Below are 25,955 nucleotides of genomic sequence, written 5' to 3'. Positions count from 1 at the left end.
CTTAAAAGCTATTTAAATGTGGTAACTAACAATTAAAGATTAAATTTATTAGTATACCTAAGAAAACATTAAAATCCACATTGTAATCATCTGGGAATGATTATCAATGTGGTTTTGTATCATGGTTCCAGAGATTTTTTCCAACTATTTTTTCTATTATAAAAATCAGCAACAGAGCTATTTCATAAATATTAAACACACTCAGTTCCCTTCTTGACTTCACCTTATGATAATAAAACTGGAGTCAGAGCTGATGTGTACATTTCAAGGTAAGTTATGATATAAAGCAGAGAACATAGAACAAAGGTACAGAAAACCATTTATGATTGAAACTGTAGATTAAAATCTGTGAAAATATCTCTCACTGAATAGCATATCACAACTGCTTCGTAATACTGGGATGTGTATTCATAAGCTATTTAATATATGCAGCCAACCTCTTCTACTTTATTTTGTAACCACTGTACTGATTCTGCTTTGCAAAGTCGCTATGACTGATTAAAAAATGAAGAGGCAAGTAATTCTACAGAATGTTAAATTTCTGATAAGAGCATTTTAATATCTAAAATATAGTATCAAAGTTTCACACAGCCAGAGTGATAAAAATGTATATGTTTAGCTGTGGATATATCAGTTTGCAATAGTTAATGCTTGCACCTGTATACATGGACAGAAACAGATGTATTAATGAATTTATGTTTTTACCATTTGTGTTACAAATCTATGATTTTTGAGACAAAATATGAGGGTGGGAGTTAATGGATTTAGAGAGATGATTAAGCTGTAAGTCAACAGTTAAAAACGATATTGTTTTGGCATAGAAAAGGCAAGTGTAGTTTGTCTGTGTGATGATGTTGACAAACTAACAGTGAAAGCAAAAGGTACTTTTTGTTTGCCTTTCAATGAGGTGACTCATGACATTAAAAAAAAAGAAGGTATCTCAATCTCTATCCTCTTCATTTTAAGGAACTAAAATCTGGCAGAATACAATAATAAAAAGGTTGTGTTGTTGAGTGGTTTGGTTTTTTTCAAAACATGATTCCTATTAGTTTGGCATTCTTTCCTATACCAGTTTTTGACATCAGGAATCCCAGTGACATGAAAGATTGCAACAGGCATGAAGCATTGATGATTGATCTTGCTGACAGTTGTGGTTAATAGTGGGAATATTTTGCACTGGAAGTTATTCAACTTTGAGAATAACATTATTCAGTGTACCTGTCCAAAGACAAAATACAATTTTAGATATTGACTAGTGTATAATAGCACCTCATTAATAAAATTTAATAAGTAAAACTTAGATTGCAAAGTGCCAAAACAGTAGAGGATGCTTGTTCTTCCTTGCATTGCCTTTCTTTTCAGGTGAGTATTTGATGACAGGACATATTAATACCAAATAACAAACATCTGTGGAACTAAACCCTTATTAAATAATTATGCTGATGTTACGGAAGTAAAAGTGGAATCACAAGGGAAACACATAACTGTTTTCCAAAGCCAAACCACATTTAGATATTGAACTTTTCATCTTGTAGTTGGTAAATACATCTCTGTGCTATTGGGCAACATTTCAAAGTACTTTAATCTGCACCCCAATGACAGCAAAATGAGTCTCATCCTTCATATGTGCTTTTCAAGTCTGCAGTTGTGTGACTCAAAGATGCCTATATAATAGTCTAGTACAGCAAGTCTCTCTTCTGTTATACAATAATTTTTGTTTTATTAAATAATCATTCAGCCTTTTAAACTACATTATAATGTGTAAAAATATATTCTAAGGAATTTTTATTACCATAATGTTAATTATTGCTGCTAAAGGCTAATGTCAGTGATTAACTGTATTTCTCCCAAATACTTTTTACATTGATGAATATTTTTATTAAGATATGTCAAATTTATCTGAATTAAAAGCTGACTAGAAGTAAAAGATAGGATGCAAGGCAGTAATCTAATCTAATTGTTCTTATTGTACAATAAATTAAGAAAGATAGAGCGAAAACTTCATTGTTCAGTCCTAATGGAAACGGTTATATGGAGCAGAGTTTATGAAGACCTACCCAATATGGTTCAAAACACATCCCACTGACTAAAATTGCAGGTAGGATGCATAACGTTCTCATAGAATTTCCAATAAAATCGTATCTAATAAGAAATATCTTAGTATAAAGAAGAGACCCACTGAACATACATAATGATGTTAAGTTCACTGTTTTATTTGATTATAAACCCAGGATGCAATCCCTCGGTCCTTGTTCATGCAAAATTTTGTGTTTGCTATTTGCTTTAGCTTTTTCTCATTTGCCAGATTAAGCCAACAGGATGATTCCAAAGGCATGAAATTAATTGTATGGCAGGAGCATTGCTAAAGTTCTGACATATTACACTTGGTGAAGACTGGTGTAGTTATTAAGAAAAAGCTATCGTATATAATATATATTAACATTTTCAAAATCATCCTGTTTTTTTTTAAAAAATAGTTGATTAAATGTACAACAGTCAATGACAAATGAGATATTTTATTTCATTTGTTTTAGGTTTTGTCTTTCCTAAACAAACTCAGTAGCTCTCATTCTTCAGGTTGTAATTAAATTCCTTGAAAACACTCACTGGTGTTTCAAGAAGTTTCATAGCATCTTCTCATAAATCAGCATCATGCATCTGAATTAAAATCTGAATGTAAATTAGAAACATTTTTTTATATTAATGATTGTGAGGCTAAACACACATCGAGAACTGATTAAACATTGCTGTCTTACAGTGACTGACTGAGTTGCAAGAGAAATGCATCTTCAAACTCTAAGTTTATATGGGAAATCTTGTTTCCAGCATGGAAGCTTTGGAGCTCTGGAATGCATTGCTATAGCTGTAATTATATTAACAAAAATTCTATCACCAATTTGCTAATGCTTTGGAGTTCTACTGGTAGCATAATTTCAGTTGAAGTCAGTATCTAGAAATTAATTTAAAGTGGTTTAAAAAGTGGTCTCAAGATAGCTATGACAAAGCAGCTTGCAGCTTTTAACCTCAAACAGAAATTACATTTTAAAAATACAATATTTCTTTTGACATGGCTGGTGACGGTAGTGTGGGCTTTTCCTTGGACGATTAGTTTTGTAAAGTGTATAATTTAAATGTGGGATTTGTCCTTCTTGTTGTCTATTACAATCAAAATGTAGTAAGTAGCCCTCTCCCAGAGTTAACTTAAGTCTACTAGCTTTTAGTTTAGGAATTTAATCTAAATTTTCAGATTTTTTTTTTTAATAGTGTTAAAGCGCTTCCTGGATAGATCATAGAAATCCCAGTAAAATGAGTTTTTGCATACTGGCAGTGAAGACTAAGGCTTTAAATGGAAACAAATTCACAATACTTATTGACTATAGCCCCTTCCCTCTGTCATAGCACTGTAGTTTCTTGCAAAGTACATCCTCCAATTAAGGTAGCCATTTTATTCTCCCTCATTCTTCACTGTCTCGGAGCACTCCATGAGCAGTACTTCTTCACTTCTCCTGCTGTCACTGTGCTAAAACTCTCTTTTTCTTGGCTGAAAACTGATTAGTGTTGTCCATCTTTTCACTCATAAAATATGGCTGGAGCCCTGTCTATACAGCTCAGCTTTTGTGAATGTACTTTGTCCTTCTAAGTGAGGAGGTGAACAGCCAGTTAACGTTTATGAAGAACATAGTCCAATTCCTCTGGCCTAGACCTGTGCATATAGCCAGGCCTAAAAAAAAGCATTTTACTGTAATCAAGCAACCTACATACCAGCGAGGCCAAACATACAGTTATTTGCTCAGTCCTTTCGATTTTGCATCCCTCTGTCTGAACAAGGTTTTTAGTAGAGTTTCAAGGCCCGTATCACCAGAAGCATATTGTTACTGTAATACCTGCATGTTCTTAATGAGTATTATGCAATTCATTGGCCAACAGTTACTGTGTAAGTAAATTAGTTATCATGTTTTATATACTTCAAGAGCTTTAAATTTCAAAGAATAGTACTTCTCTTTACTAAAGTTTCTTAATATGTCTGTCTGCTTATTTCCAGTGAGCAACAGTAGGAATTATGCTTAGGCAATGCGATACGATGAACCATCTGATAGAAACAATTTTAGGTATGATAAAAATAAAAATAATTATTTTGCCAAAGACCACTGTATTCAACAATAACAAAAAGCATATTCACTAGGCATGAAAGAGACTGCAAAAAATTCCTGCAAATTCTAACTGTATTTTCACAGTGTCAGACTAGTGACAGTTTCTCTCACTGGAAAACAGAGGCTGAGCAGGGGGAAAGCACAGGAATACGCAATACAGAACGCTTATTCTAATATGCATGCACTTCAAAAAATACCCTCATATTTAAATGCTTACTGTCTCAACACAGAAACAAAGAAATAACAAAAGTTAACTTATCATAAGGCACCAATTACAGAAATGTCTTAGCTTTGTTTTCAGCATTAGTATTTGTAATCAGTAAGTATCCAGGAAAACTGACAATCAAATGCAGCAGCAAATACACTATTCCCTCGCATATATTTAAGATGAGAAAAAGTCATTTTAATCACATGTGCTGCAAATCCTTGGCCAGTATTAAAATTGGCCGTTTGATACAGTGCAACACTTCCTTCTTTGAGTGGTGTTTACAATTAACTTTTTTTTAATGTTAAATTCAAAATGAAGAAATAATTCATACATGTCGAACTAACTAAAAGCTAGCATTTTTCATCTTAAAACCTCCATAATCTAGAGGTGGCTTCCCTTTAAAGTCACCTTTGTCTTGGGATTCTGTATAAATGCTTTAAATATACTAGTGTAAGGCTAGTTACTATTGAGGAGAGAGCAATGGACCTTTTACTGATCATTAGAAAAAGTGACTGTAGATAGCACTAACTTAAGTATTTGTTTCACTCTGCTGTCATAGATTATGAATTAGAAATAATAGCAGTAATCACATTTCAGAAATGAGGATGCAGCTACAAAGCCTCCCAACTTCCACTGCACCAGTGTTTCAATCCCAACAAGTTAAATAAATTGCTCACTTCTAACACAATAAGTAGAAAGAAAAAAAAAGAAAAAAGAAAATCTTGAATGCTGCTGCTTTCTTAAGATTCATGAAAGTCAGAGATAAACAAAACAACTCAAATTCTGCAGGAAGGTTTTCTTTTAGTTTTGTGTTTTTAATATAACTTTTAAATGTCTTATTTTATTTTATTTTATTTTATTTTATTTTATTTTATTTTATTTATCATTCCATGTTAGAAAACTTGAATGCTATGATACTTGGTAGGTATCTGCTGCTTGTTTACAAAGCACCACTACATTCTAATGTGTATAAATGAAGGGAAATAACGGAAAAGTAATCCTAAGTAAAGCACAGTACTGGAAGAAAATTATGACAACTAACAACCACTATGGACAAAATAGCTTTTACTAATAAGCACCTAGGTTGTCTGTATTCACATGGGCAAAGAAAAACAACCTGTGTTTTTTCAGAACCTCCAATATGGCTGTTCTTTTCTGAATATCAGAAAAGAAGTGACAAGAAACTGAGTAAACTGCAAAATGCTGAAAAGAGATCTCTACTTTTGGCCTTCCATTGGACTGCTAGATTTGGCAAATAGCTGTGCTAGTTGCAGGCAACTTAGAAAATCTCTGTCTTCTGGTTACAAACAGTCCAGAAACAAAAGCACCTTCATTTTCAGTGTCAGAGATCATGCAAAGTTTGTCATTTTGACAGAGCTGCCCTTCATAAAACACTTTCAGAATGGGTTGGCAGCATCAGCAAAATGTTTTTCAAGAGGGCAGAAAAAGCAAATGAACATTCAAATTAGAATATTTTTAATGTTTGGCCTTTAATAGTTTGTCTTCAGTATTCTGAAAGACACAATACAGAAGGGGTACATAATGCCTAAGAAATTCCTCCTGTCCTCTTCATATCTATGGACCAATGTGAAAAGTATATCAGTCTCAAATTTTTAAGTCTCATTTTCAGATGGCTAGTAGATAGAAAGTGGTAACTTAGAAAAGAAAACTTAAAAAATACATATCAAAGTGTCTGATGCTATAATTTTGTACCATTTCATTTTCTCTGTATAAGTAAAGGTCTGGAATAGAATTTCTACGAAAGCTGTAATTCACTCTGGTTTATTTGCTTGTAAAAATACCCAAAAAAGCCTGTCACTTTTTCAGCACTAGTAGCAGGTAATGCTGCACTGCCAGTTTCTGCAAGTTATATCCACTCTTGTAGTCTTTCAGAACTCCACTATAAAATTTCAAATTGCTAAGATACTGGACTTGGAAAATTTGTCTTAATAATTTTTCTTTATAAGGATTTTTTCTGCACCATAAATGCAGATGCTCTCAAGAGACTTTAATCATTTGTGAGGTAGTAGGTCATTTAGTTATGTTTCAGATGAGTTTATGAAGGAATATAATGGCAACAAATAGAGAATAATGATCTATTTGCTATGAAGTAAATGTATGTAATACCAGTTATAGAATGCCCTGAGTAATTTCACCACTTGAAGGTCTGCATTGAACAATCTAAAATGATTGACTTAATCCGTAAAGTTGATTAAAGACTGAAACAGTTACGATCGTAGCTGCTTGCTTCTGAGGTTTCCATCTGTAGCAGGAATGCCTGAGCTGCATGTGAAGCAGTCTTGGGACTGCCCCTATTCATTACTTAATGGATTAAGATAGCTCCAAAGTAGCAGTAGTGCTTCTATGTTGTAAATTGCAGTGGTGCAAGAGCTGTTTCACACACAATTCTTCTATTTGTGCCAGAGGGCCAAATTCTGAGGCAGAGGTGGTACGGATGTCTGGGGTCATCATAAGCCAAGATACTAAGGTACTATTAGATGTATCTTTTTTTTCTTCCTTGATGCAGTAACTATGTGGCTCTGAGTTGCATTTATATGCAAGAGTTTATAGAAGCTATTCTTAAATCTGAATTCAAATCCAAGCAACAATGAGTTTAAAGACCTGCTGTGTTCTATCGTATACAAAGGGTTTTAAGCAAAATATCTCAGTGTGATGATTCCAAAAATCTAGATGCAATCAATGCAATAAGACTCTCTACTTTCTGGCTCCTTCATTAACTGGAATTCTGAATAAACATTTCACATATGAGAAAAAATAAGGATTGTACCCTAACTTCATTACCATTTGGCATATTTCTTCTTGAAAACACGGTCACAGGAAGGATCAGAGATCAGCAAAGAGCTAATACACAGAGCAGAGAGAGATATAGTGCTTATTCCCATCCTCCTTAAACCCTCAGAAGTTCACTACCTCAGCTCCAGCGGGATAGAGCACCTTTGATTGAGAGAGAAGCATAAGTTCCCCTCCAGAAGTGGTGTGGTTTTATACAATTAGGGATGTAATGCTGCAGTATCTACGTACTTATCCCTCTGCAGTGTAGAACTGCACAGGCCCAGGTGGAAGTGCTTTGCTGGAGAGCAGCGTAGACAGATTAGGTGTCACACTTCACTATATGTGGTATTTTTATTAGAGGTCACAGTTTTAATTCTCTCCTATTATTGTAACCATGCGCATAAGAAATTGCAGTCAGCCTCTACTACAAAATAAGTATCAAGAGTGCATGCAGCATATGAATCTGCTCTTTCTCCCATTGTTTTTACACCCTTCCCCAAAAGAAAGCAGTAAAATCTCACAATAACTGCACAGTGCAGTCCAAATAAAACTCATTCTTTGTCCGAATAGAAGCAAATTTTCTGCTTTCTGTAGTTACAGAAAGGTAAGAAAGAGACTAGTGCATATACTTTAAATGTTTCAAAATCCAAATACCAATGCATTAAAAGTATATTTGGAGTAAAATGCACATCTATGTTGATCTACAGCACATAATAAAGCCATCCATTGCTGAACAAGCTAAACCTTCCTGAATGACACCCTTTTCTTTTCAAATATATTGAACTTGAGTTTGTAAATGTATTATCTGTAATTTGTATGCATGTATACTTATATATTTAAGATATAGATTACTATAAAATAGATAAATATATATGCAAATTAAAATTGCAGTGGAACTGGCAATCACAAAAGGAAAATGTATCTGAGCATGACAAAGATCTGTACTGTAGTCTAATACAAGACTGAGAAATAAGTTGCCTGGGACTTCAGAACTACTTGAAATGACACCATATTTCCTCTGAAGCTCCAAGGTGCATTTTTTCCTTGCTTTCAATAACATAAACACATAATAGTAGATACAGAATAAAAATATTATGCAAATCTTAAAATAATAATCTTCCTCTCGCCTTCCCCTTAGAGAGGAAAAAAAATGAGAAAGTGAAAACCACATACAACTTGATGCTCTCCAGGAAAATATTTAACTATTTTACTAGTGGAGATGATATAACAGCTTAATGAAACCGCTTTCTTATTGGATATTACAGCCCTATGAAACATCTTGTTAAATCTTGCTGTAAGCTTAACTATTTGTATTTTGGTATAACAAAACATAGAATAAGGCATAGCTTGCTGAGCTGAGCAAAAACACCAGGTAGAAGGAGACAAAGATACAAAACCAATATTAGTCAACCAAGACAACTAATTAAAAATAAATATAATAACTACTTTTTCTGTTTAAAATGGCTTTCTCTTAGTGTTGCACTATTTGCACTAGGAAATCCTAAATATTTCTAATTCTGAAATAAAGAATATTCTTGGGGCAATCCCAAGCACAAATACAGGCTGGGAGGAGAATGGATTGAGAGCAGCCCTGAGAAGGACTTCAGGGCGTTGGCTGACGAGGAGCATGACCTGGCAATGTGTGCTTGCAGCCCAGAAAGCCAACCGTATCCTGGGCTGCATCAAAAGAAGCATGACCAGCAGGTCAAGGGAGGTGATTTTCCCCCTCTACTCCGCTCTCGTGAGACCCCACCTGGAGTACTGTGTTCAGCTCTGGGGCCCCCAACATAAGAAGGACATGGACCTGTTGGACCAAGTCCAGAGGAGGGCCAGGAAGATGATCAGAGGGCTGGAGCACCTCTCCTATGAAGAAAGGCTGAGAAAGTTGGGGTTGCTCAGCCTGGAGAAGAGAAGGCTCCGGGGAGACCTTATAGCAGCCTTCCAGTACCTGAAGGGGCCTACAGGAAAGCTGGAGAGGGACTTTTTACAAGGGCACGTAGTGATAGGACAAGGGGTAATGGCTTTAAACTGAAAGAGGGTAGATTTAGGTTAGGTATTAGGAAGAAATTCTTCACCATGAGGGTGATGAGGCACTGGAACAGGTTTCCCAGAGAAGTTGTGGGTGCCCCAACCCTGGAAGTGTTCAAGGCCAGGTGGGACGGGGCTTTGAGCAACCTGGTCTAGTGGAAGGTGTCCCTGCCCATGGCAGGGGGGTTGGAACTAGATGATCTTTAAGGTCCCTTCCAACCCAAACCATTCTATCATTCTATGATTTCTAATTTGCAAGAACCCATGTAGTGTCAATCCTCATTTGACATCCAGCAATATTTGTTTCATAATGCTCATTTTAGTGCCAGCATTCCAGATATTGATAAAGTTATAATGTAACTTACGTAAATTATTTGGAGGAGGTCTCGTCTCCATGTTTTCATAATGTTGCACATGTACTACGATGTTTAGATCTCTTTCCATATGATCTGTTGTACAAGGACCTTGAGGTCGCATAACATCAGCAAGAGCCCTGAAAACCAAACAAAATCAAAATGAACCTGTTGCAAAATCTGTAAGGCATTACCAATATATTCCAAGGGTTTTTTTTATTTGAGATGCAGTCCTGCATAATGTCTGCTGGAGAAACCAGCTCCATTCACAGCAAAATCAGGGAATCAGATTCATTGTGAGACTTCGCACCTAAGCCTCTTTTTAGGTTGTCTTAGACAGTGTGCTAGCAGTAATGCACAGAAACACATTAAGTTCTTTAGTTGTCTTGGCTTTGTTGGAACATAATTTAAGCTTGTTGAGGCTTGCAGAGTTCTGCCATTGCATGTGCTCAGTAACATTGCTATCTTGGTTAAGCTGAGAACCTCAGCACCTAGCCCCTGTCTATAGCTTTCACAAACTAGTTATCTTCACACCTAGGTTACCAGCAGGGCCTGTCAAAGTAAATTCTCACACTTGCATTTGCACAGAGCACCACACAACGCAGATGTCTTGGCCATTTTCATTCAAAAATGTCACCAAAGTTGAAAGGTCACCTGATTTTCATGTAGAAATCCACTAGGCATAGCACTCTTCATGATCAGGGATTTAAAATTTTCCCATCCAGAAGGGGAGATCAAAAATGTCTTTTCTAAGTCCTGTGAGTGTCCTAGTCATTAAGATGGAGCAAAGCTGGCACAGGAACACTGCTTGCTGCTTTGAAGCCAGTTCAGAAGCAGGATGAAAGCTTTACGCTAGCAAAGAGGGAGTAAGCAAAAGGATTCCTAACGGTTAGGCCAGGCCCAACCTAATGCTGGTTGTGGACTTTCTGCAGAGCTGCAGGCAGTAACTATATCTGAAAGACAGACAGATTCATCCTGCTCTGGTGTATTTTCTAAGGACTAGTTTCACTGCCGAGTGTTCTGCTGAGTGTAAGTCCATTCTTAGGCATACAGATAAGCACACACACCTGTATCAGCCTCGTGGATCCAGAGTTAGTAACTAAGTTTTAAGCTCTGAAACTCTCAGCATGGCAACATCTAACTCTGTGATTCTGCACTGTGGAGTTTTACCATTGACTTCTGTAGGAGCAGGATTAGCCCTGAGATATATGCCATATAGCTACCTGCTGAACTACTGTGCCATACAAAATAATTGGCGCACCTGCAGAAGCTGTTGCCTTAGGCAAAGGAAAGCTATGGTATGTGTTACCAGTGTCTTCAGGGTTCAATGCAAGTCTTTTCTATTCAGGTCAATGCATCACTGACCGTTATTTGCCTCCTTTTTGTTTTACTAGTTTCAATTTTTAGACCTCTTGAGCTACTTCTTTAAGTGAATGGATGCATTTTCTGGGCATTGTGCCCAGTTTAGTTTAATTTTCTGCAAAATTATATAGTGTCCCAGATACTGCATCAAGAAAGACTAGTTTGTAAACTAATAAATAAATAAAAATAAGCACATTCACTGGTGAAAGCCATGGCAAGTGCCATCTAGCTCCTCTACTGTACTTCTGTGACATGATGATTTCTTGATCAAGAAGCACTGTACTTTTAAGTATTAAAAAGTAGCTTCATTTAAGTTACAGACAGAGAGTAATCCTGAGCTGGATCTTGCTTTCAGATTGCAGGAACATTGCTTTGGTACACAGCTGAATGATACTGATGTTTCATTGTGTTTATGGCTAGCATTATGTTATTAAAATATTAGTTACAGTTGTGATCAACATGTTACAGAATACTCTGATGATATTGTAAAAGGTCAGAAGACAGTAACGAAATGATTAATGGTATCAGAGCAATGCTCTCATTTGAAGCAATGCTTATACAGCACAAATAGCAGAGCTGGCCTACATAGCAGAAAAATAAAAATTCAATCGAAGAAATCTCACAAAGGTATATAGAAAATGGTGCAAAAGGAAAGCATTATATTGCAAAACATAGTTTAAACTAAGTGGGGACCAAAACCATTAATGTCTAGTCAATTTATGCAAATATGTCTCTATACAAAGGAAATTACTGACATCAATATTAATTCTAATTGCAGAGGCAGCTGGACACATTTCTGGGAAGGGAAGAAATACAAATGAAAGTTCCTAACTTCAATGTGGGAGTTAAAACTGTGAGATCTCATAATACATGGATTAGTATTTCCCAACTTGTGAGAACGGGTTTTCATAAATGCTTTCCTCATTGCCCTTAATCTGATGGTAAATATTGTTCACTGTAGTCTCTAAATAATACCCTGTATGATAGCAGATTACCTAGCGCCTGTCTGTGAAAATGCCAACTAAGTTTTTTACCATTTTAGGGTGGTTTTTTCAAAGGGATTTTAAGGAATTAGCTGTCCAACTCCCACTATATTAAGAAAAAGGAACTACTCACCATCAAGTTCTATTTTTAACAACACAGCACCTATGTTCATACTGTGTTAGCCAAAGTTATACAATCTTCTCAGGGCAGAATAGCTCATATAACAAAGAGCTTGTCCTTATCTTCCACTGATGTCAGGGAGAGTTAAAAATATGTAGCAGCTTGTATCACTAAAGTACAAAGGAAATGCTGTACCTGCATTTTGTTCTTTTAGGGATTTGCCCATATAATGAAATGGATAAAGGGAAGTTTGTGCCCCAGTATGGGACAAAATCCTTGAATAGACTTTTGCTTCAAAACATTCCACATAGGCCAACAGACTGTTATAATACCTACATGCATTTGTCTCACCTGAATATCATCATACAGATTTTGTTCATTATCTGAAGAAAATGTTAGAGTGGGTCCCACTGAAAAATTACACACACAGAGGGTCTTTATCTACAGCTTTGCTATAATGAATGATTTTTTAAGGAAATGCAAAATACAAGACAACCTTCTAATCAGGTAGCGATATCATTAGGTCCTATGTATTGATACTGATTGCAGTATTACAAAAGTGGAGGAATGTTACCTACACAGGAGTTTATGGCCCGGAACTACCCAAGTATCACAAAACTTCAGCATTTCTCTTGCCATAAGATTTCTCTCTTTGGATATGTAATGCTATTTTCAGGTGTTATAAAGCATGTGGAGCCAGGCATTTCCCTTATGGATACAAGCTTGAAGAAGCTGAAACATAGGTTATTTCATGAAAGGTCACTTGTCGTATTTTGCCTCCAAAACTGGGTCAAAACCCATAAGGGAAATAATTTCACACACAGGATTCAGAATTTTGGCAAGTCAGACTATTTTTGGCCTCAGGTACATGCCTTTTGAACGATCAACAAAAGACTTGGCTCATGAGCTCAGCACATTGTGAAGGAAGAAAGAAGAGCTCAGATGGTTCACAATACTTGGAAGGCTGCTAACATACCGTCAGAAGCTCTGCTTCAAAAAAACAGGAGCTATAGCGTATGAGCATGATTGTAAATATTATCCTTTCAGTTCTTGGTTTGTTTGCACATTCTCCACAAGGATTAGGGAAGAAGACAAAGGTGTGGGTTTATTTACAGAAAAATCTCCTTCATGAAACAGAAGTAAAGCTTTTCCCTTTTCTACTAATTTTTGAGAGAGAATTCTCCACCTTAACTGATGGAGCCTGGAAGTCCCATTGATGTAGTCTTAAGCAGCAAGAACATGCTGCCCTCATATGCCTAACAGAACTTCTAGATCTGCTTCAGGAGGCACATCAGTTCTGTTTCCTTTTAGGCACAATACTGCCACATACATTCCCTGATAACATACACCATCTTATTCCCTTATTCTCTTAGAAAGCAGGAGGGTAATGGAAGAGTGGTTTGGATACTATTACTGCTTAGTTCTTGGACACTGTAGCTGAAGGGAGTATTTAGCTCCTTTTAATGTCAAGTAACAAATTTAAAAATGAGAATGATATGAACAAAACATTATCATATGATGTCTAAAGCAAAACATGCCATGTAAAGTTAACAATGTACTCCCCTCTCCATTTTCATCTTCCAGATCTACAGTTCCATGCCAGCAGTAAGAGTGTTTTACTGAAAAGCACTGATCTAACAAGAAATAAAATGTCAACAGTGCCACACTTGGCCTTTTTTCTCAAAACAAAAGGAAGTAACAAGCTCTCTAAAAAAGGACAAATTTTGACTCTTTTTTCCTAAAAGGACTTACCCAATACAGTTTTTTTTTCCTGTGGATTATTTTCACTAAATAAATACATTTCCCCAATGCTTTTTCATTGTCAAATATTTCAGGAAAATTCAGTGAAATTAATGGAGTGTTCTGAGTTTGTTTTGGCATAGCAGTAAACAAAATGTAATGAAAGGCGAGTGTATAGAAACTACGCTCGCCAAGCCTGTGAAGTTTCCTTTATTAACATTGTACCACTTTTACACACACCAGTGTCTTACTTCAACAGCAGATCCACTGGCTGCAAGACAAAATAATAGAAGGAATTAATACGTGTGGCACAGTTTTGTTTCCTATTTATAAGTCAATGTTCTTATTCCCATGTGTCAGGTCTCTGGTCATATTTTTAAATATTTTTAGTAAATCAGCGATGGAAATATATAATTTACACCAGTTGCATTCTGTTAACTGTTTTTGAAAAATCATCCCTCATAAAAAAAGATCAGTTTAAATTATGCATTTTCTTTTTTGATAAGCAGTACCATCCCTTCCACAGGTGAATTTCTTCATAGAAATTAAGAGGATTCAAGTGTTTCATGTAGCCACTGGCTAGGGAAGGGAAAGGAGACAATCTAAGCTAAGGAAATAGATGACAAATCAGCCTCCGTGTATTTCTTGCTGCCAGCCAAAATGGAGTAACACTTAGTACTTTTGGTTTGGCCTACCTAACACTCTCAATGCATTATACTTTTGCTTATTCATAAGGTTCAGTACAGGAAAAAAAACCATGAGAAGTGTTCTTTTTGGTTTTGTTTTTTGATATTGTAGTGATAAGTGTTATAAAAGAAGGTGAATATGAATATAGGCTACATATTATTTTAATTGTTGGTACTATTAACTGTTTAAACAGATAGATTATTTATTTCTTAAGAATTGCATCCTTTTTTCAGAACATAAGTAGCGTAAAATGAGCTAGAATGGAATATTTTAGTTAAAAACACATTTGAGGACAAAAAGGTTACTTCAATTCTTCACTCCATGAACAGATTTTTAGATTGCTGAGGGGATTTACAAATCTAATTCCTTTTCAAATTAATGGTAAGCCCACCCTACAGCTGTAACAGGAGTACGAGAACTTTTTTAAAAAAAAAAGCTATAGCACTGCTTTTTCATAACATGACTAGCTATTATGTGTACTGTGTGGGTGATTGTTTTTCCATGTGATCATGACTTTCCAAGTTTCTATATTATCCTAACTTGAACATTTTCATGGGAAGAAAAGTACAAGATCTCAGAGACTGTTAAGTAATCAAGGTAACAGACGACCTTTTCCAAGAACCACTTCAGAAACCTGATCTTTATTCATACATGACTGAAGGATTTCAGAATGATTTTCCAATCCCCTATAATTCTATTTCCATAAACTAAAACAGAATATCCTTTCAGAACACTTCACACTCATACTTTAGGTAGAAAATATTTCTACTAGCAGAAATAGGACCTATTTAAGACATATATAAGCAGGGATGGCTATAACTTCACTCTGTCCTGGTTTTTGTAACTGTTACGAGTCCTACCTTTTTGCCTGCATGAAGACACTACAGAAAGAGGCTGAAGCAAGGGAGAGCTTTTACCAAACAAGCTCTGTAGTTTAAGAGTAAGATTTTAAAAAAAAATTGGGACCCATGTAATCTTTTCCTCAATTTAGTAGTTGAGAACATTCAAAATGTCTAAAGGATTATTATACCTTGCCCAACAAAAAACATCTCTGCAGAAGTATCACTGACACACAATGTTGACTAAAATTTCTGCAATGTACTTTGTTGCTCAGTAGTAAAAGTGTATCCATATCAGCCAGTTTAGAAATGGCAAATAATTGCTAGTGAACTGATGATGCATTTGCAGGAGTATTTTTGTGGCTTTCTCTGTTCATTTCAGGATAAGCAGTTAATCAAAAAGTCACACAGAAACTTCAGTAAAAAATAAGGCTCCAGATGTTGAGTTAATCTCTTGGACTATCTTTCAAGGGATGACTCTTCATCTAAGCTTTAAAGATTGTGAACAACACCATTACCGGTCAGGGTAAGAGGAAGCTTTCTGCCACGCTGCATGTCCAGTACAAGGTATCCTTTTAATTGAGTTTCATCATTAAAGTTGCCCAATATGCTGGAATCTATTTAGACTTTTTAATGGAGCTGTTTGCCTTTTTTTAATGCCTTTTCCTCATCTGCTTTACTTTCATGTCCCTGGGATTAGCATAAAGAATCAGACGGACTGCAAACTTGACAAATGTGTTATGCCTCGATTTTGAACTGCTGTGATAACCTGAGTTTTGAATATGTTGTTAAAGCCATTGGGCACTGTCATGAGTTGCCCACCTGCCTATCCACCACTAGGCAGCCAGTATCTGGAGTAGACGGTACACGGCATGCCTAACTCTAGGTGGGGGAGGTTCTCTTTGATATAACTCAGCCATTACACTGTGGATACAGAATATAACACACACGTATATGGATGAGATGAGACTTTCATATTCCATTTTTTACCTCTCACCAGTAACTGAAAAAATGTTAAGAAATTCTATAATAGCTTTTCCTTTTTTTTTATCTCCCTCTTCCCTTCCACCCTGGCTCATTTTCACAGCTTAGAAATTTTACAAATACCTCACACACTTGACAAGGTTCGGGGGAGTAGGGAAGGTCCTGCCAAAACCATTTTGCAGCTGGAGAGGGAGAGTGAGATGACATTTGTTTACATCCTTCTGTGGAGAAGTAAAAACATATTCCAAGCTTTGAAACAGTTGGAAGAGGGAACCCATCAGGCTTCCTATAATTCAGTGTTGCTGGTTTCAGGATTTTTTTGTTTTCTTATTCATGCATCGTATAGCTGGGAACACTTGCTGGATCTTGGTGGGGAGAGGGTCAGACACTGCAGATAAAAATAGACTTCTGCCTGTGCAGTCTCCACAGTTATTTCTAGTCTTCCTCAATACTTTGATAACCTGGGCTTGGGGAACCACAGGAGCTCTGTTCTCCAAAGTTGGTCTCTCTTTGTTGCCTTGCAGGGGAATGCAGCCTACCTGGCAGGAGCTGTTTGTTTAGATCCTTTCTCCTCTTTAGGGGTGGGGGGGAGGTAGGGGGGAAGGAGACCCTGCTGCCTGGCACTCAGCCTTACCTGGACATGTGCTCCCGCTGGGGTCTGTGTGCCTTCTCCAGCCCTAGTTTGGTGAAGATCCCCACCAGCACCATGACTGCCACAACCCCACAGATGATGTAGACAATGAGGTTGGTTTTATCCCTGGTAGGGTCGTGCAGAGGGTCATCTATGCGGGAAGGAGGCTTCCCAGTGTTCATCCACAACGGCGTCTCATAGTTTGTGCAGGTGCTTTGATCCAGCCTTGTCTTCTTGAACTTGCAGCAAAACCTGAAGCCACAAGTGCCGCAGCAGAAGATGAACTCCCCCGAGCTGCAGTTAAAGGGGGGGTCCCACTGCCCCATCACATCAAAGTAGCCCCTGCAGAAGTCCGGGGTGGGAGGTGGCTCAGAGGGGTCTAGCTGTTCCCCAAGGCTGGAGTGGTTTCCTCCTGAGAGCACCACGAAGCTCCCCAGCTGCTGGCCAGCTTTCTCCTGAGCCCGACACACCAGCGTGAGAAGGTCCGCCACCAAGTAGCCGAAGAGCAGCCGAATAAAGCCTTCCATTCTGCCTCCCAGCCCGGGCTCAGCGATGCTGCTGCCGCCGCTCGAGCTGCTGGATGCTGCGCTGCGCCAAGAGCTGAACATAAAGGGGCTCCGTCAGGGGCCGGGCGTCCGCTCAGCCCGCGCTCGCCTTCAGCACCACGGACAGCCCCACGCGGGCCGAGCCGGGCCGGGCCGGGCCGGGCCAAGCCGGGCGGGGACCGCCGCCCCCCTGGCAGTGCCCGCAGCCCGTGGCCGCTCCGCTCCGGAGGAGCGAGCGCGCGGCACTTGTGGAGTGGAGTGCGCGGGAGAGGGAGCGCGCGGGAGGGGGAGGAGGAGGAGTATCGAGGGGTGGAGGTGGCGGCGGGAGTGCGGGGCACCGCGCTGCGCGGCGGGCTCGGGAGAAGGGGCTGGCGAGAGGGGCGTGGAGGGGGCCACGAGGCGGGAGGGCTGAGGCGAGGGCGCTGCAGGGGCGGGAAGGAGGAGAGAGGGTGAGCGGGGAGCCGCCGCGCGCCGCCTGGTGCCAGCGTGCAGGCGCCGGGGGCACCCACCTTCCGCTCCCCCGCGGAGCCCGGCGCGGTCTCTCGCACAACTCCCTCAGCCAGCCACGGCGGCCGCCGAGCCCCGCCTGGAGCCCGGTGAGCCCGCGGGAGGCGACGGCTGCCAGGGCAGAGCGCGGGAGACTGGACGGACTCGCCCCGGCATCCAGCCGGCGGATAAGCGCTGCCGCCAAAGGGGAAATCCGCCTTGGCGGGCAGCGTGCGGATGAGAGCGAGGGCGAGGCAGCCCGACGAGCTCAGCCCGTCCTCCGAGGCGCCCGCAAGAGGCTGCGCGCCAGACACCCGGGGGTGCCCGCCGGCCTGCCCCCCTCGCCCCGAGCAGCCCCTCTGAGGGGACGGCGCCCGCGCCCTCCCCCTCCCCCTCCCCCTCCCGAGCAGCCCCTCTGTGGCGCTTTCCCCTCTCCCATCAGCCCCGCCGCGGAGCCGGCCTCCGCCTCACCCCCCTCAGCCCCGCCGTGGGGCCAGTCCCGCTGCCCGCCATCCCTTACATAACAGACTTCCCGCCCAGGCGGGCGCTCCCCACAGGTGCGTCTCCAAAAGAGCGGGAGCGGCTCCTCACCCCCTCCCCCCGCGCCGCGCGCGCCGCGCTGAGGGGGGTAACGGCCAGCGCGCGCCGGCCAGGGCGGGGGAGAAGAAGCGGGGGCGTCGCGCGGCCTCCACCCCACAGAGCCACCCCGCGGGCTCCAGGCCCAGGTGGGCCCCTCCGGGGAGGAAAGCAGGGCGCCACTCTCCCGGTAAGTAGAGCGCTCCTTCTCCCGGGGACTGCTCTCCTCGCAGGTCAGCGCTCTCCGGAGATTCACCTACCTGTGAGGCAAAGGCAGGTCTTCATGGGGCCGCACCTCCGCTAAACCATGGGCGTGAGCGGGTGCTGCCCCCACCCTGGCGCGCTGTGCACAGGTACAGTGTTACTTGCACTGCATGCTTCGGAGCGGGGCGTTTTTGTCTCCTAAACATGAGCTGCCCCTGCACATCATTTATTTGAAAATCTTGTTTTAATGTCAGTCAGGCTAGCTCCAGAGGACACAGCGAGGCTGCGGGTTGTTTGCGAGACACAATTAAAATAACTTCCCCCAAACAGAGAACCGACGCTGGGAAAGACTTTTTAGTCATTCGCTCCCCATCCCTGTTATTTAACTCTCTCCCCTCTGTCTTTTGTTTTGGCAGTAACCTGCGCAAGTAGTGATAATATTATCCTGAATACTATGCTGCCACCAAACGTAGGAAATAAGCCCATTATGGCGTGATTTAACAGCGTGGGCTAGCGCTTAAAGCAGCTTCCCTTTTCCTGCGGGGCACGTCTGAGATAGCCTCGCTGCGGCCTTGCGGGCTACTGTTGTCTCTGGGGAAGAGCGCCTGGTGTGCTGGGGCCCCGCAATGGCACGTTACCTCTCCTCTCCCACCTGCTCTTGTGAGGAGGCTATATTGCTGCCGCACTTCAGGAACTTCGGCCAACTCCGTGTGGAGTTGTTGAGCGGTAAATAAACAGAAAGGTGAAGCAGAGGACAAAGCAGACGTTTGGAATCGGAGAGGGCTGTAGTTAGCTAATTGCGATCCTTTGCCTTCTCTTAAAAATAGACTTTAAGTACAGTGATGATTCCACTGAACAGTTTGACAGTAAGCCTTGCATCCTTGTCCAGGAGGTAGGTTAGAAAGCCTCCTTTTTTCTCAGCAGAGAAAAACAATCAGTCCCAGCCAAAACCAGCCTTTTGGGTTTTAATATTTAATTCTTAAAACCTCCACCTCATCAACATCCCCTTTCAAGTCTCCTCTGAAATCATATCATTCCTCCCTTGTGTATACTTCTCTCTGCTATTATTTATTATTTAACACTTTGTGATGCAGTTTGTGCTGAAAATACTGCACAAAACGAATCTGTTCCATACTTATTATTGCATCTAGAGACATTTAAAGTCCAGTCCTGTCAGGTGCTTAAGATTATGCAAGTTTCCCCATTGATCTGACTGCTAAAAAGCTGCTTAAATATTTTGCAATGTTAGTGCTATACATGTGCAGAAATAATAACATCAAAAAATTATTTATTTTATGGGCTATTAATCCTGACTAACTATAGTACAAGTTATTGTTTCGCTGAGTTCCTGGGGTTTTCCTTAGGAATTCCCCTATAGCAAAAAAGCCCAAAGGATTTAGGCTAGAATCTAACATTTGCAGGATTCAGGCCCATGTGATTCAGAATCTGACCCTAAGTGTCATGTGCTTGGAACAAGAGCCCAGAACTGGGGAAAGCAGGAGGGTGCTGAAAGCTCCTTGAAAAAAAATGTTTCCTATGGCAACATAAGACTTTGGATCAGACCCATAGAACCCAGAACCAATAAATCATGTTACCTTAATTAATCATAAGTTACTCTAGTCGTTACGCTCTGTGTGCCTGTTAGTCGTATTAGTAGTGAAGTTATTTTAGCTGTACCATGTCTTAGAGTTCTAATAATGAACTAGAGTTGTTCTAGACTAGGGCACGAGCCCTTTTTACTAGACCTACGCGGTGTGTTTTAATGGCTTCATAGCATGTAGTTGTAAAAACACCTGCACGATCGAATTATAAAACCTTTAAGTATAATAATGGAAACAAGAAAACTAATTGAGATAAATAGGTATTCTACACAGTACTGAGGTACATCTTGGGTCATTATGTGATTTTTATAAAGCTTTCTCAATGAAGTCACGTCAATAAACTTCTAATTTATTTCAGTTGTCTTTATCAAGTTGAGAAACGCGAAAAGATTTCCCAGTTTAGCACCACTGCCTTCCACTTCGAAGACTTCTCTTTTTGACATTGCTTTAAGGCAAGTAATAATTACCTACTTTTCTACAGTTTTATCCCATAAGGAATGCATTTTGCCTCTGAAACAATTGAGAAGATGAATGTTGCAACTAGAACCTACAGAACTGTCTTTACTGAAGCGCATATCCATTTAGTTAAATGAAATACTTAATCTTAGGCACAGACCTGATAGAAAATTAAGTATTCCTGTTACATTTTCCTCTAATTTCTTCCACTTGTTTTCACTGAGACTTTCACATGTGGATCAATGGCAATGCTTGTTGTTCCACTTTAAGCTAGAAAATATGCTTTTTTTCTGGTAAATCCTGTAGCAATGTATAGCCATGTCTCAGTGGAAGTTAAATAAATGCACACACACTCATACTCTATATATGTATGTCCACATTATACATGCTCAATTCTGTGTTTAGTTGTGTATATTCTTAGAACTGATTCTTGCAGGTTTTTTATGTAAATAAGAGAGTTTGAAAAAGAGTAGGATTAGGACAGAAAGTTAATGAGTTAACCTGAATGTTGAGGTGGTGATAAATCTGAAGAATATAGAACAATTAGAACATATAGAGCAGTTGCAATTCTCATGTTCCAAGTTCTATATTTCATTTTTGTTACTAATAACAATGTTGATGCAACCTCAAGAGTCTTTCCCAGGGACTGAGTACCTGCTAGAGAGAATAGTCTTTTACTGAGCACTGAGTCAATGAAGATTTCTAGCCAATCATTAATTCCTGAGAAATGCCATATAGCTCAATCATTATTAACAGACATTCCAGAGCTGTGAAAATCTGTCAAAAAAGCAGCTAGACAGGTCTGATCTCAGGCAGTATTGATGTGAAAGGTATTTTGCAATAAGAAATGCCATGTGGAAACTGGAATGAAGCAGTCAATGTCTGTTTCCTTGATAGTTATTTCATACTGTAATGGGATGTTTGGTCTTACGGTTGGACTTGACGATATTAAAGGTCTTTTCCAACCTAAACGATTCTATGACTCTATGATGTATAGATACAAAATGTACTGCAGCTGGAAAACAAAAGAGGTGATGATTCTACTATAGCAGGCCAACTGGCAGCATGTTTGCAATCACTAGTCTTTAAAAGTACAGTTAAATGTTAGGAGATGTCTGCTGTGGAGCACTAAGGTAACTTGAGACATGAAAGAAATACCTTAGCAGACATGAGTTGAAGAAGCAAAATGTGTTTAACAAGGAGGCTACAAGTGACATGGGGTTTATAGATACTGAAAACGGTCCCATGATTTACAAATATTGTAAACAGCCCTGAATGACGCAACCCAGAAGTTTGTTTTGAACACCTCTACATTCTTGAATCAGCATACATCAGACAGCCCCATTTGCTTCTACTAAGTTTTGTTGTTCCTTTATGACAAGTATGCTTTCCCATTGGTATTAGGCTTGCTGGATGGTTAAAACACAATTGGTTCTAGACATTTTTTTTTAGTTACACAGCTAACACTTCATAAGCCTTTGTTCTTTTACTCAATAACTGCAATCATTAGAATCATACCAGTGCAGCAACGTGTGAAATCCCAGCCTGTGGTGTGTTGACACTAAATATACTTCTCCTTTTATAATTATCAAGCACACATCTTTTAAACTAACCTTTCTCTTTTCATTAAAAAAGACTGGGACAGAATGAGCTTATTCTTACAATTTCATGAATTCATAGCAACTTTAACTAGAACATTTTACATTGAGTATTTTTTAGTTATTGTTAGCAAGTCTGAAAAAAAATACACTTCGCACATGGCAAAGAGATCACCATCAAGAGCTCTTAATGAGCCAGGAGGTGCTTCATGAATGAAAAAACATGAGAGACTTGTTTGCATGGCTCACTGAGGAGGAAGATAATTTATTTATTGCAATTCTACAATGTAGAAATTACCTTTATCACCTAATCTCTTCAGTCTTCTTGTAAAACCAAAACTGTAGTAATTGCATGGGTTGGGGTTGAGGCAGGCAGTAGCAGCATTCACATCTGGAGTGGACATAATGAAATCCTGAGAGTTCTTGTGCCTTCAGTTTAATTTAAAGGAATTCAGAAAAATTCAGGTAAATTTAGAAGGTAAATGGAGTACTTGCAAATACACAAGAGGAAACACATGTATACTGCAAACGTCTTCAGTATACAGCAGTGGAAAAAAAGTGCCAAAATGTCTAAAGAGGCTTTCAGCAGTATAGCTGAAAAATGAGTTGTGCCCTCAGGTTTGCCTGTTGCATAGCTATTCCTCTGATTATGAACAAGGAAAACTGCCAGTCAGTTTCTCTCTGTAGCAAAACTGATGTTACTTTTGAATTGTAACAGTATTGCAAGTACCTGTGAACAAGGTATGTTTCTGCTTCTCATAAATTAGACTGGCATAGAATTTAGATCTGGAATGACTGGCCAGGTGTCTGAGGATTACTGCAACTGACAAAGGCGGCTCTGCAGATCATTCCAAACTTGTGCCAAAAAAAATCTTTGTCTTGTTAACAAAAAAGAAAAGAAAGGGTACAGAGGAGCAAAAAAATTGGAACTGCTTTTGTATCCTTCCAACGGAAAACTCAACCACCTTTGTTCCCACGAGTTCAACTTTTCAAGGCAGAGAGGAAGCCTTTCTAAACAGACCTAAAATAGCATTAAAATCTTTCAAGGTTAAAGTCAGTATAATAGGCTGTATACTGTGCCTAAGCATAGAGAAGCTGTGCTTAGACATAAAAGAGGAAATATAGCAGAGAAAATTTTCTAATCCTCTGCTGTCTGACTCTGGCGTATGTTAGAACAGCTGAGGAGCTGATCTAACCAATACCTTTTCTAAAAACTCCTCATTAACTGAGATTAAGAGGTAGACAAGTTTTAGTCTAGAATGCCCATTCTCCAGGCCTGGAACATCCATGGATGAAAGCCAGAACAGCAAGAAGTCAAATTAGTGAGTCAGTTACAGTCTGTCAGTTTTAGCATTATTAACCCTCAAGGGCTATAGAAGTGAGCTGTAAACCTCAGAAGTGAAGAACTTGCTCTTCAGAGATGTAAAGTTGCTGTATTACTTAACTAACAAAAGATTTTAGCCACCATATGCTTTGCATGTCTTCCAAAATGTACTGTCAGCAACCAAAATCAAAAGTTCTTACTGAACATTAGACCTTTTTAGTGTGCTTCCCTGATAATAAGCTTTAATGATGTCTCTCCATATAATTGTCACAACATGCCCATCTGAGGCTTGATGTATTTTGTATCTTACATATAGTAATAATATATAGATGCAGGAACTTTCAGATTTCTGAAGAAGACAATTTCTCTGACAGTTCCATTTTTAAAGGATGCTAACTGTTAAAAGATGCTCAGGATTTTAAAATGGTAAGTCACAAGACAGATGAAATCAGAGGTACAGAGAAAGTAATAACGGTCTGAGTTGTGATACATTTTTTATTATATGACACTGTAGTTTTCATGTGGCTATCAGATTCACTTATGTGATTACCATGCCTGGCCAAGAGTGTCAAATGTGGTTGCCAAAGGTTAAATATCCACAGGCCAACTCAGTATCTACTAAATTCAACAACTCTCCACTGATTTAAAATGGAAACTGCACTGGGTGATTTTGTTTAAGAGATGCTGAATAATCACAGCTTACACTGAAATCACCAGATGTCTGAGTGGTCAGTACTTCTGAAAACCAGGTCACATATTTGAAATCCCAATAATGAATTCAGAGACTAAATTTAGGCACATATGTTGGAAAACTGTTGATGTGCACAAATACATATACAGGTTCCAGACCATGCTTTTAGGCAGACAGTAACAACTGTCCCTTCTTGACTCCACTTGACAGCTGATGTAAAGAGCAGTACTAAAGCTGGCTTCAAAGGAATTTGCTTCTCTGTCCTCTAGCATGATAGCCAGTGAGAAGAAATTATCTATCAACCAGGTATACTGACAGATGGGTCAAAAAACCGTGAAGATCTCAAGGTGGAAAAGTAAATGCCACATCTTATGTTTTCTTTCTAGAGAGCATTCTAATAATGTTAACAGGATTCTTTATTGATATTTCTCAGCACATTGCAACTCTGTTATACCTACATATACGGAATATCTATCTAGAACATCCATCTAAGTATTCTGTTATACCTGTCTTGAATGAAAAGGCATCAATCCAGTCTCCTTGCTCTTTGCATCACGCCAACAGTAAACTGAAAAGTAAATGCTTAAAGTAAATAATGTGTAGCAGAACATTTTTGATAATCATTCTCTTTTTTTTCTTGTGGTTTTGTAACATATTTGCCTAGAGTTTTTTTATTATTGTGAAAGTGCAGTGATCCCACGGCTGGATAAATAATAGAACAAATAAAAGGATTTTAGCTGTAATGTGAAATGCGCATTAGGGAGTCTTGAGAAGTGGTACAAAAAGATGCTGACAGCAGATTATAGTGGTATCTTTCTGTTGTAGTGTTTACTAGAATCAGCAGATTATCTCTAACCTGCTAAATATAATCTAGTGTTAATAACATATTTAGGATATCTGCTTCCTAACACGTATACAGGAGATTATTGCAGAGTACAATAATGTTAAACACATTTTTAATACAAAATGCTGTCACCTGAGAGTACAGTTTTCAGAATGGACTATTTGATCTGTATATTTATATAGGCAAGTAACATTGGAGTAAAATGTAAAGAAGCTGCAAAAGGAATACTTCTGTATAAAACAGAAATAATATATATAGGGCCAGTTGTAACTGAATATTTGGTAAAAGGACAACTCACAATTTTCTTGGGTGTGTGTGGGAATTAGTCTGTCATTCACTCCCACACATCTGACAGAAAGCTGGCCTCTTTAAAGTCAATTTTGTAATTTATATACACCTTGAAGTCTTAAATATGATTTTCCAGTGTAACAAATTCTCCCTGTGAATATAGTGATTGTTCTTCTTTAAAAAGAAAAAATAACAAAATTAAAAAGAAAATTGCATGTAATTTCTATGCAAACTAGAACAGTTGAAGAGAGCCTTGATAATATGATGAAGAAACAGATAATTTAGATGGCTGAACAAGAGGATCAGTTCCCTACGTAAATAATGCAAGTATTTCAACAACATAAAATGACCATAAGTGAAAAAGAGCAAATACCTCATAATACCCAGTTATCTCACTTGTTTCTGTCATAATGTTTAGCTCAAGTTAAAAAAAAACACTTGCACAGCAAGATCAGAAATAGA

General features: G+C 39.1%; 1 protein-coding gene across 1 annotated transcript in view; it reads right to left on the bottom strand.

Moving 5' to 3' along the window:
• The window catches only part of SHISA9 (shisa family member 9), a 189,301-nt gene extending 171,703 nt beyond the window's left edge, over positions 1 to 17,598 (bottom strand). The window contains exons 1-2 of the mRNA XM_059826549.1: positions 16,884 to 17,598; positions 9,546 to 9,673 (exon numbers count right to left, since the gene is read on the bottom strand). Coding sequence (XP_059682532.1) covers positions 9,546 to 9,673; positions 16,884 to 17,488 — 733 coding nt within the window. The 5' untranslated portion in view covers positions 17,489 to 17,598. The remainder of the gene's footprint in view (positions 1 to 9,545; positions 9,674 to 16,883) is intronic.
• Between the last annotated feature and the right edge of the window lie 8,357 nt (positions 17,599 to 25,955).

This window comes from Gavia stellata, chromosome 18 (assembly GCF_030936135.1).
Source record: "Gavia stellata isolate bGavSte3 chromosome 18, bGavSte3.hap2, whole genome shotgun sequence".
Classification (NCBI taxonomy): domain Eukaryota; kingdom Metazoa; phylum Chordata; class Aves; order Gaviiformes; family Gaviidae; genus Gavia; species Gavia stellata.
The sequence above is the reverse complement of the archived record's forward strand: the minus strand, read 5'-3'. Positions and strand labels throughout refer to the sequence as shown.